Source organism: Littorina saxatilis, linkage group LG15 (genome assembly GCF_037325665.1).
Source record: "Littorina saxatilis isolate snail1 linkage group LG15, US_GU_Lsax_2.0, whole genome shotgun sequence".
In the NCBI taxonomy this organism is placed as follows: Eukaryota; Metazoa; Mollusca; class Gastropoda; order Littorinimorpha; family Littorinidae; genus Littorina; species Littorina saxatilis.
The window spans coordinates 35463402-35474867 of record NC_090259.1 but is presented as its reverse complement, the minus strand read 5'-3'; the positions used below and the strand labels follow the sequence as shown (position 1 = coordinate 35474867).

The window sequence follows — 11466 nt, the reverse complement described above, 5'->3', positions numbered from 1 at the left end:
CAGTTTTATTTGTTGGCCATTTTATGCATTGCTAGATTCATCAACCCTTTCACAGTCTTTCAGCGCTGAGAATGTGTTCATTGGAGGTAGACAACTGTTGTGAACTGAAATATTTTGAAGGGTGCTGATCCTGGTACATTTATCCAACTTCATGGTGAGAAAGCAAATGGCGAAGCAGAAGTAGGTCATCGCATCGAATTTTTATTCTGGCTTCGTATGTGATTTTGTATAAACAAAGTCTGTGTGATTTATTTGGACTGAAAATAATCAAAGTATGCCCGATTCTGGACCACCTCCTAGGGTTTTTTTTTCCCATTCTGATCGAGGACAGACGTGATAATTTCACTTGAAGATTTATCGCCCTTCCTTCATTCCGAAACGAAACGTGAATACATCTAAATCTTGTCTGCAGCCTATGCCGTCTCGTTTCACGTTCCGTTTCGCGGGGTGACTCATTCACCAAACGAAACGAGCTGCAAAACGAAACGTGCTGTCTTTTGAATCTCCCTAGTATCCCCAGTGCCCGTATGCTTATGGGGGAAGTTCGCGAAAACTCCCGAAGTTTTGAGTGACATCGGAAGAACTTGCCTCACTTTCGTATGCATGGGCCGGAAGAAGGGCTTACTTCGAAGCAAAGCGAGGAAGTAATTGATGGTAGTTTGCGACAACTCCTACGTTTTGAGCGACATCGGAAGTACATCCTCAATTTCGCATGCATGGGACGGAAAAAGTGCTTACTTTTGAAGCAAGCGAGGAAGTAAGTGAGGGTAATTGTACTACAGCGAAACCCAGGAGTAAACACGCTGCTTACAAAGTTTCTCAGTGCAAAATAGCAGGGCTTTTCTTAGGTTTTTGGCTCACGTAAGTGTAGCCTATGCGATCGTAACTTTGTCTGTCTGTGCGTGCGTGCGTATGTGCGTATGTGCGTATGTGCGTGCGTGCGTGCGTGTGTATGTCTGTGGTAGAAACTCTAACATTTGAAGACGTCACATTACATTGACGTCACATTATGACGTAAGAGGGTTAGACGTCACGCGAAGGAAGTACTGAAAGTCTCGGTCATTATTATTTTGAGCGGGCCGAGACTAGTGTACATGCAGACAGACAGATCTAGATCTAGTGTCTCGCTTTCTTGCACAGTTTCACCTATGCTCTTTCTGTGTGTGTGTGTGTGTGTGTGTGTGTGTGTGTGTGTGTGTGTGTGTGTGTGTGTGTGTGTGTGTGTGACGGAGTGATTGAGTTTGTGTTACTGTTTGTCGATTTCTTACGTGAGCCTTGATGGCTTCGCCTCTTGTTCATATAAAAACGATCTAACGCAAATGAAAGTCCCAAAGAGAGAAAATAGAAAGAAAAGTCGTATCTCGTGCATTTCGTGTAAATTTTCCTGAATACAAACCTGAGTTGCCAGCTTTGACTTTTGTTCGTTCTGGGTCACTGGCCACCACTCTTAAAATTTCATCCCCGCTTATAGGAGGGGGTGTTTCTATGTAAATGGGCGTCTGTGTGTGTGTGAGTGTGAGTGTGTGTTTGTGTGTGTGTGTGTGCGTGCGTGTGTAGGTGTGCGTCTGTTCATTCATTCATTCGTTTGCGGTGCACGTGCGCACATGTGTGTGTGTGTGGGGGGGGGGAAGGGTGTGTGTGCGTGTGTGTGAAAGTGTTTGTATGTATTTGTGCGAGTGCCTGTGCGTGCGTGTGTGCGGGTGTAATTGTGCGTTTGTTTGTGTGTGTGTGTGTGTGTGTGCGTGCGTGTGTAGGTGTGCGTCTGTTCATTCGTTTGCGGTGCACGCGCGCACATGTGTGTGCCGGTGTGGGGGGAAGGGTGTGTGAGTGTGCGTGCGTGCGTGTGCGTGAAAGTGTTTGTATGTATTTGTGCCTGTGCGTGCGTGTGTGCGGGTATAATTGTGCGTTTCAAGTGTTTGTGTGTGTGTGTGTGTGTGTGTGCACCCCCACCCCTCCCCCCCACACACACACACTATTATGAGCTGATTATTTGCGCCTCGATATTTTATTTATTTTCTTACGTTTTATGTTGTTTGTTGTGATTCACCACACCCGAGTTTCTCGAAATTGAGATAATAAAGTGTTCTATGTCTAACACACATGCACACACGCGCGTAGGATAAACAAATCCAATCTTGACTTTCAACTTTACATAAACATACATCCTGTTCACAATTAACGAGGACAAACATGATTTACTAACACCTAAGTACAACAATTTCTCTTTTGTAAAAATTTGGACACACATTTTCCCAATTAATATGAAAGTTACTGAACTTATCTTCTTTTCACTACACCTTATATACCAGCGGAAAAAAGTTAAGGACGGTTCACACACGCAATCACAGCAAAAGAACGAATGAACATATCGTACGAAAATTTGGAACACGTTTACTTCAGTCAATGTGCAACGCAACTGCAAAATTTGGGTTTATTTCATCGAGCCGATTCGGTTATTCATGTCCACAAACAGCAGAGGGGTCACAAATAAACATAACAAGTCTTTCATGAGGTCAATAATGGGTGTGTCCGCCACGTTTGCGCTCAAGTTCACCACACCTTGACCGCATAGAGTTCATAAGCTTCGTGAAAAAGGCCTGTGGAATGTCCTGCCACTCCTGTTGGAGCATCTGCAGCAGCTGCTGCAGGTTTCTGGGAGGCTGGTGGTTGGCCCTCACCTGCCTGTCTAGTTCGTCCCATACATGCTCTATGGGGTTCATGTCTGGCGAACAGGCAGGGAAGTCCATCCTGACGACCCCGGTTTGCTGGATGTAGTCGTTGACAAGCCTGGCCCTGTGAGGAGTAGCATTGTCATCCTGAAACACGGCGTTTGGGCCAATCTGCTGCAGGGTCGGCAAGACAATAGGGGCGAGAATTTCGTCCCTGTAGCGTTGACCAGTGAGATTCCCGACCACATGGTACAGGGGGGTGCGTTGATGAAGGCTGAAGCCCCCCCAAACCATGACAGAGCCCCCGCCGAAGGCCACCCTCTCATGCACTGTGTCGTCTTCATAACGCTCGCCCTCACGCCTCCAGACCTTGCGCTGGCCGTCTGTAGAGCCAGTTGTAGGATACACCAGTCGATGCAACAGCAGATTTGACAGAGCAGCTCTGCCCCGATTCAAAGCTGGGGATCCGGATCAAGTGGCAACGTTCGCTTTGGGTCTGACTAAAGACTACGCGACCGCACGCGACCGCACGCGACCTTGCACTACCTTGCGGGGCCTCAAACTAAAGCATGTATGTGTAATATTTATTATATATCCAGTATCTTCACAACATTATCATACAGAGAAATAAAACACACGGCTAGGTTCGTCTGGGGTGCGGTCGCGTAGTCTTTAGTCAGACCGTTCGCTTTCGGCCAATGGGATAGCTGGGATATTTCGTCTGCTACAAAAATTTTCGCCGAAAGGCCTCAAAAAGCCATTTCGCTTTCGAACTCGTTAATCTAACCCAGCGCATCGTGTTCAGCGCGATCCGTTCCTACGGGATAACCGAGGGACAGGGGCCAAATCGGCGGGGTTTGGTAGGAGATACGTCCACACGGCGAAAAAGCCCACGCGTATTATAATATAGATATTATCAATCACTAAGGACTGACCAATTTCTACCAAATTTTAAAGGCACACACAGCTTCACGTAAACCATCAGTTTCTCGTCACAGACACTGTCAGGTTTTACACGCAGTACAGTCAAACACCCTTTCGGCGTTTAAACACTCACCGCTTGAGAACATCCTTGGTGCCCTCCGTAAAGAGCGAGCATTTTTCAAAGAATTTATTTTTGCGTGGCCAGCCGGATTGTTTGGTACCACAATTGGCGCTAGACTGAACTAACTTTTAAATTCTAAATAATAAATTGACAGCTTGTAAAACAAACATTCTTAAATCATTAAGGTCATGTTTCCCGTAGCAGACGAATTTTCTGCATATCGCTTGCTACTTTGAATCCAACCTCCGCGGATAAGTTCGTGTGACTCGCAGTCGTTTGTTGCATTTTAGACTCGATTCAGAGGTACAAAATAACACGTGCTATTGCAGATACAGCGAGTCGCATTCAAATTGCATTCAAATTACAAACTGACGACGAAATTGTGAGAGAAAAAAAGGAAAGTGTGTGACACATGTCCACGATGGCTCAGGGCAGGGACCTATATTTAGATGCTCAGGGGTAAAATAAACCACGAAATCTGAAGTGTGGTTTAAGCAAGCTAACTAGCCATTAAAACGAACTGTCTCATTTAATGCTGTTAAATGCTATTGCAAGTGTATTCCATAAGGTTAGAACTGCTTTTTTCGTGAGAAGATTTAAATCGTTCTGTAAACCATTTGAGGCAGACTGGGCCTTTAACTACTGAGAAGTCGCTGCAAGGGAGACAACTCTTTCTACTTGTGCGAATAGCTTGTGCCATTGGTATTGCTGTTTCGAACTCTGCCCCGGATTCTTACTTTGCGTCCAACATCGACAACTCGAGTTTCCGTCTCTCCGTTCGTATTTGTGTACTGTTCTCTTTATCTCACTGTTCGAGGCAAGTTCAGTTAGTAACTGACCCTATGCTCCCGGTCACTTCGTAAAAGTTTGGAAAGCAATATCAAGTTGCTGTATCAAGCAGAAATGACGAAATTGATACATGTATGCAGAATGAGTACACATGTAACCATAAAATGAGGCAAGATGAACGGACATAACTAGAATGGAACTTGTGGTAGGGGCAGCGAGATAAATCCCCGTGAGTTTGTGGTCGCGGGTTCGATCCGCTTCGACAGCAATCCCCGTGAGTGTCTGCAAGATGTCCAGCGTGAATCGCGACATCGTATGTCGCTGGCAAGAAGCAGTGTTGGCTGTTGAAAGTGGCCGACTTGGGGACGCTCGCAGCCTTCTGTGGGAAATACGACACTTCTCCGCCAAGATCTGGTACAACCTGGCCGTCGTCCACCTCATGGAGAACGATTATTCTGCAGCAGACCAGGTCACAAAGCGTGCTGTGCACTTGCATACAAATTAGAATTGCAAAAGAAGTTGCGGTCACTCCGTTTGGGAAGAAATTTGCGTTTCTCCAGTGTCATACCCTTCTTGCAGTATTTCTGGTAATCTAATGATGATCTGGCAGTCCATAGTTGTTTTGGTAATCTTGAACTTTAGCGTGTTAAATTCATTTTAAACACCGTGTGCTATTCTAAAAAAAAAAAAAAAAAAAATTGTTTTTATTTGTTACATACACTTGAGGCTTTGCAGGGTTGGCAGGTATATGCCGCCTTCCTCCGGCAATTGGCATCTGAAAGTTTAGAGTTGTATTGTTTGTGAGTTTTACAACAAATTTAGCAGTGACCCTATAGTCACTAGAGTCACTGAAAAGTGAAATGTGGTCTGGTCGAACCCTATGACATCACTCTGGTTGCACTCATGTCTGATCTTTTATTTACACTCACAGAATGTAATCTACATTACAGTAAAGGTCGTGCAGCATCAGATTGTTTTTGTACTCTCTGATAATCAACTAATCTGCGGTTCTGAAGCAAAGTGGCGTCGACTTATGTTGAGTTTCCCCAGAAACTCCTCCTGAAGTGCACTTAAAGGCACAGTAAGCCTCCCGTAAACCATCACAGATACTGTCAGGCTTTTACACACAGTACAAACACCCTTCCATTTGAACACTCACCAAACGGGAACATCCTAGGTGCCTTACGTAAAGAGCGAGCAATTTTCAAAGAATTAATTTTGCAGAGAGAGTGTCAGAGACAATCGGACCGTACGTGGTGCGTTTTGGCGCTAGACCTAACTTTTAAAATCTAAATAATAAATTGACAGCTTGTTACACAAACATTCTTAAATCATAAAAAAATTCCTTTTTCATCAAGACAAGATCAGTACAATTCAAAGTTTGAAAAAAGAAAAGCCCGGAAGCAGGGTCACGCAAGGTCGTGGTTCTCGTAGCAGACGACGGTTTATACCTATCGCCAGTTCCTCTAAACAGTCAAAAGCCATCGCTAGAGTTCTTGTGAACCACAGCCGTTTGTTTCGTGCATAGTCAGAGGTACTTAATAACGTATTATTGCAGATAAGCTCACAGCGAGTCGCATTCAAATTACTAACCGACGACTACATTGTGAAAAAGGAAAACTTGATCACACGGGTTCACGATGGCTCAGGGGTAAGATAAACCACGCAAAAATAAATTCTTTGAAAATTGCTCGTTCTTTACGGAGGGCACCTAGGATGTTCCCGTTTGGTGAGCGTTCAAATGGAAGGGTGTTTGTACTGTGTGTAAAAGCCTGACAGTATCTGTGATGGTTTATCGGAGGCTTACTGTGCCTTTCATGTAGTTTTATCTTCTTAGAAACTCTACTCTGTAAACGTGACTGCATTACAATTTAGCTTTTGAACTGGCTGGTAAACTGTCATGAGAAGAAAAAAGCATGAAGCAAGTTGAGTTCATGATGTTTTCGGTAGCATCTGATGTGTTGCTGCACAGGAGCATGCAATGATATGTAATCGGTAATCGGTACTTACGACCAAACCTCCACTTCTGACTGACCCGTGATACCTTTGTTCGCTGACCGCTGTCCAGTGGGGCAACATGCTGAGTGTGTATCTAGCTGATAAAGCCAGTGCTGACTGTTGCGCATGACCGTATTCAGTTCATGACTTGATTTTTGAACTGACCGGAGATGGGATTACAAAAGACTGAAAATTTGAATTCATCCCGTGCTTGTGCATCCCCAGAAACTCTCCTCAAGGGCACTTCTTACAGGTTTCCAGAAACTCTACTTTGTGGGAGAAACTCTACATAAGTACATGTACAATTTGTATCAAACAGCGTGTCATAACTCCATGTCTGTCTGTTGTGGCTTGTGTGTGTACGTCTCTCTCTCTCTCTCTCTCTCTCTCTCTCTCTCTCTCTCTCTCTCTCTCTCTCTCTCTCTCTCTCTCTCATGCTTCTTCATGAACAGTAGTTTCTCATTGGGCAAGGGCTGGATGTAAAAATCTGTACAAAAACCCAACTTTTGTATGCTTACTCCATTTTCTTAGAATAATATACTTTGATAGATCTGGAGGATGTTAACATTATGCTTTTTTTGTGCAGGCATGAAGCAGGTGTTTGTGTTGCACATTTTGTTTGTTTGCTCTTTTTTTCTTCTTCAAAATTTCAGTTATTTGAAGATTTTTTGAAGATGAATCTGGCATGTAAGCTGACGAAAACCCTCGCACATGTTTATCTTGAGTATTTGAGATGGGGTCGGCCCGCTATTGCGCGGGGCCGCTATTGCGCGGGGCCGCTATTGCGCGAATCTTTAGGGTTAGGGTTAGGGTTAGATTCGCGCAATAGCGGCCCCGCGCAATAGCGGCCCCGCGCAATAGCGGCCCAGCCCCTTTGAGACAATAACAAAAGGTTGTCACAGCAAAAAATACCCTGACAAAAATGGATACATTATATTATGTGAAAACTGACTTTGATTCTTTTTTTTTTTTTTTACATCTTCTGCGAGTGCAAAAACAGAACATATTGATATGTCTCAGTGCGTCTCAGAATCTCGTCCTCTGTTTGTGACATTATCACCAAAAGTAAAATCTTCCCAGAAAACTTTGATAATACTATTTACACACTTCTCAGGGTGTACCTTTTCAGTTTAAACAAGAAAAAATATAACATTGCCTTTAGTTTGCCATATATTGAGCATTATTTGGACAATGTGTGCAAAATCACCCGTGTAACATGGAAACAATAAAAGACAACAAAACTGCATTTATAAGGCTGAAAACGACTTTTATTCAGTTATTATTGTTGAATCACAAGCCATTATAGAGTTCAATATGAAATGACTACATGCAAACAACAAAATAATGTTTTTTTCAAAGTTCCATGCATTCGTCAAAACTTCAATACAAAAATGAAAATTAATTAATGATATCCTGATCAGAACATGTTGATACATGGCATTCATTCAGTCTTATTGACATTTAACCTTCACAATAGCATATATATACAAAGATTTGTTGCTCTAAGACAAAATGTTAGAAAGTTATCCCAAAAGAATGCAAAATGATCACCGATGTTACATGGAAACATCACTTTTGTAACAAAGAAACGGTTATGCTTTTTCCAACAAACTTTACTAAATGAAGCTAATTTTGCAACCAGATTCTTCTTAGCTAAAATGCCAAACACTAAAACAGGAACAGAAAGAAAAAAAGCTGGACAAAATCAAGCAAACTTTGCCCCAAAAAAGAGAAACATTAATGAAAAGTTCATCACCGACGTAACTCGGAAACGAACAACCAGACATGTATTATAAGGTTTGACATGAAGAATGCAAATGTTCAAAAGTGGTTCATTCAATTGTTAAGACAATAAACCAAAGGCATTGGTTACATATAGAACAGTTGCCACTTGCAGTTAATTAATTTATTTCAAAAGAAATAATGCCCCCTGGCATTGAAGGTGGGGTCACGAATCATGGTTGCATCAGATGTAGGGACTAAGGAAATATCATCGATCCCTGGAAAGCAATAGTAGTTCCCCTCCGGTTTCCTTCGAAGAAACTTTACCACCAGTTCATCAGGTCGAATCTCTTGCACCTGAAACATGCAAGTACCTGCGATTTCAACCAAAGATTGATGCAATATGTGTACTAGTTTCACTAACATGAATTTGTTTGATATCTATCAAGATTTTGATGCATCCACATTCACTGGCTAAAAACAAAATAAAGTAATTATTTTGTTCAGACTTACCATTCCATTGAACATACAACTTTTACAATTAAAGAAAACATTGACACTTACCGTTCCTTTAAATCGATTTCGGAAATTTAATTTTGATCATAATTTTGATATTTTTAATTTTCAGAGCTTGTTTTTAATCCAAATATAACATATTTATATGTTTTTGGAATCAGAAAATGATGTCAAATAAGATGAACGTAAATTTGGATCGTTTTATATATAAAAAAAAAATTATTACAATTTTCAGATTTTTAATGGCCAAAGTCATTAATTAATTTTTAAGCCACCAAGCTGAAATGCAATACCGAAGTCCGGCCTTCGTCGAAGATTGCTTTACAAAAATTTCAATCAATTTAATTGAAAAATGAGGGTGTGACAGTGCCGCCTCAACTTTTACAAAAAGCTGGATATGACGTCATCAAAAGTATTTGTCGAAAAAAAGAAAAAAACGTCCGGGGATATCATACCCAGGAACTCTCATGTCAAATTTCATAAAGATCGGTCAAGTAGTTTAGTCTGAATCGCTCTACACACACACACGCACAGACAGACAGACAGACACACACACATACACCACGACCCTCGTTTCGATTCCCCCTCTATGTTAAAACATTTAGTCAAGTTTTGACTAGGTGAAATCGAAAGAAAAACTATTATTAACAAATGTTTAGCCTAATTTTTGAGTCACTTGAGAAAAAGTGACTCTATGTAATCGGTCAGTGTTAGTCTGTCCGGCCGGCCGGCTGGCCGGCCGTCCGGCCGGCCGTCCGTAGACACCACCTTAACGTTGGACTTTTCTCGGAAACTATCAAAGCGATCGGGCTCATATTTTGTTTAGTCGTGACCTCCAATGACCTCTACACTTTAATGATGGTTTCGTTGACCTTTGACCTTTTTCAAGGTCACAGGTCAGCGTCAAAGGAAAAATTAGTCATTTTATATCTTTGACAAAGTTCATCGGATGTGATTGAAACTTTGTAGGATTATTCTTTACATCAAAGTATTTACATCTGTAGCCTTTTACGAACGTTATCAGAAAAACAAGGGAGATAACTAGCCTTTTCTGTTCGGCAACACACAACTTAACGTTGGGCTTTTCTCGGAAACTATAAAAGTGACCGGGCTCAAATTTTATGTGAACGTGACTCATTGTGTTGTGAATAGCAATTTCTTCCTGTCCATCTGATGCCTCATATAATATTCAGAACTGCGAAAGTGACTCGATCGAGCGTTTGCTCTTCTTGTTCACTTCATAGAATATCATAGCAGCAAAAACTCACCTTTTCTCAAGAACCTTGGGTGTTGATCACTGTCGTAACAAAATCACAGACTTCGGAAACATCCTCGAAATCTTTCTTCGCTGCTGGAAGCTGAACTATTTCTCTCTGTAACTGCGCATGCGTAGTCACCCGCACCTCTAAGTCACTATGCGCAAAATAGTTCTAATCTTTCTTCAAAACTCTGAACATTATTTGCAAAACCGTTCACCATTGTAACTGAATTTTGAAGAAGCATGTCATATTGCACAACTTTCAACTTAGTTTGCAGATGCAATTTTGAGAAAATAATACTTAAATAATCATTTAGCTTAGCGATTTTCTATGCCCTTTCATGTCAAGATCGTGTTGAAGATGAATATGCAAATTCTAAAGTTCAAATTTAGGACTTGTTGCTGTTGCACGCGTGTGGAAACCTATGTTACGACAGTGATGGCAAACTTTCAAGCGATTAATTTCGTTTAAAAAAACAATTCTGTGGACAAAATAACATTTCAACTGTCAAGTACACTTAAACCAAACACACATAACAAGAATAGCAGTCCTTGGACATTCTAAACGATTCTTGTAGTGAGGTGCAAAACTAGTTGATGGTTCATGTCACAGATCAGACCTCCATTTTTCACGCATCCAATCATTTCTTTCGCAAAACAACCTTCATAATAATCATGCAAAATACTCAGTTTTGTTTGTACTATTTCTTTATCCATTTTACTTCTCAAAAATACCAATATCATGATTTAAAATTCAGTATGTTTCAATTGTGGGCTAATTTGATTATGGCACACACAAAAGGTTCAGTTTCTGAGACGCACCCATCATCAAGCTAAATGGTTTTTATGGTTTTTCTGTACATCCATTCCCAGTAACTCTTCCTTATCTTTTCCAGTGTTTTGCGCGTTTATCTCCCTTCCTTCGTGTGGCGTCAATTGCGTACGGAAGCCGGCGCACCCGGCAAAGCCGGGTCAGGCGAACCGGCGAAGCGGGTATTCATCTAGTAGCTCATAGCATTAAGGGGAGGTTCATAATCTGAGAAAGGAAACAATGAATCAAGAAACTAAAACCCAGCTGCACATCTGCGGCTCCTTGACAGTGTGCATGCACAATATTTTGTTCCTGCCTCTTGTCATCTCTGAGGTATGGTGACAACAGACAGACAGACACACTTACATCCATTCTTATATATATTCGATTAGATTAGATACTATAGCAGTCAGGATTAAAAGGCTGGGAGACAATGTAAAAGTATTACCATCAACATGCTTGGTTTTTTTTGCTGACATCATGATAAAGTTGGATGACATGTGCTTGTGATTTATGTGCAGAAGTTTGAGGAGTGCTTGCTAAGAGATCGATACCTGGCAGTAGCTCACTTCCAGAGGGGGGTCATTGCCTGTCTGCAGGGAAGGTCAGATTCTTTCACACACGCACAGACAGGCGCACACATGCACGCACGCATGCT

General features: G+C 41.8%; 2 protein-coding genes across 3 annotated transcripts in view; one reads left to right on the top strand and one right to left on the bottom strand.

The window, feature by feature from the left end:
• The first annotated feature begins 4403 nt into the window (after positions 1 to 4403).
• Positions 4404 to 11466, top strand: part of LOC138949182 (NADPH oxidase activator 1-like) — a 148966-nt gene continuing 141903 nt past the window's right edge. For both annotated transcript variants that reach the window (XM_070320959.1, XM_070320958.1), the window contains exons 1-2: positions 4404 to 4972; positions 11330 to 11412. In XM_070320959.1, the coding sequence (XP_070177060.1) occupies positions 4793 to 4972; positions 11330 to 11412 (263 nt within the window). In that variant the 5' untranslated portion in view covers positions 4404 to 4792. The remainder of the gene's footprint in view (positions 4973 to 11329; positions 11413 to 11466) is intronic.
• Positions 7816 to 11466, bottom strand: part of LOC138949186 (deoxynucleotidyltransferase terminal-interacting protein 2-like) — a 182335-nt gene continuing 178684 nt past the window's right edge. Inside the window, exon 7 of the mRNA XM_070320965.1 lies at positions 7816 to 8580. Within this exon, the coding sequence (XP_070177066.1) occupies positions 8547 to 8580 (34 nt within the window). The 3' untranslated portion in view covers positions 7816 to 8546. The remainder of the gene's footprint in view (positions 8581 to 11466) is intronic.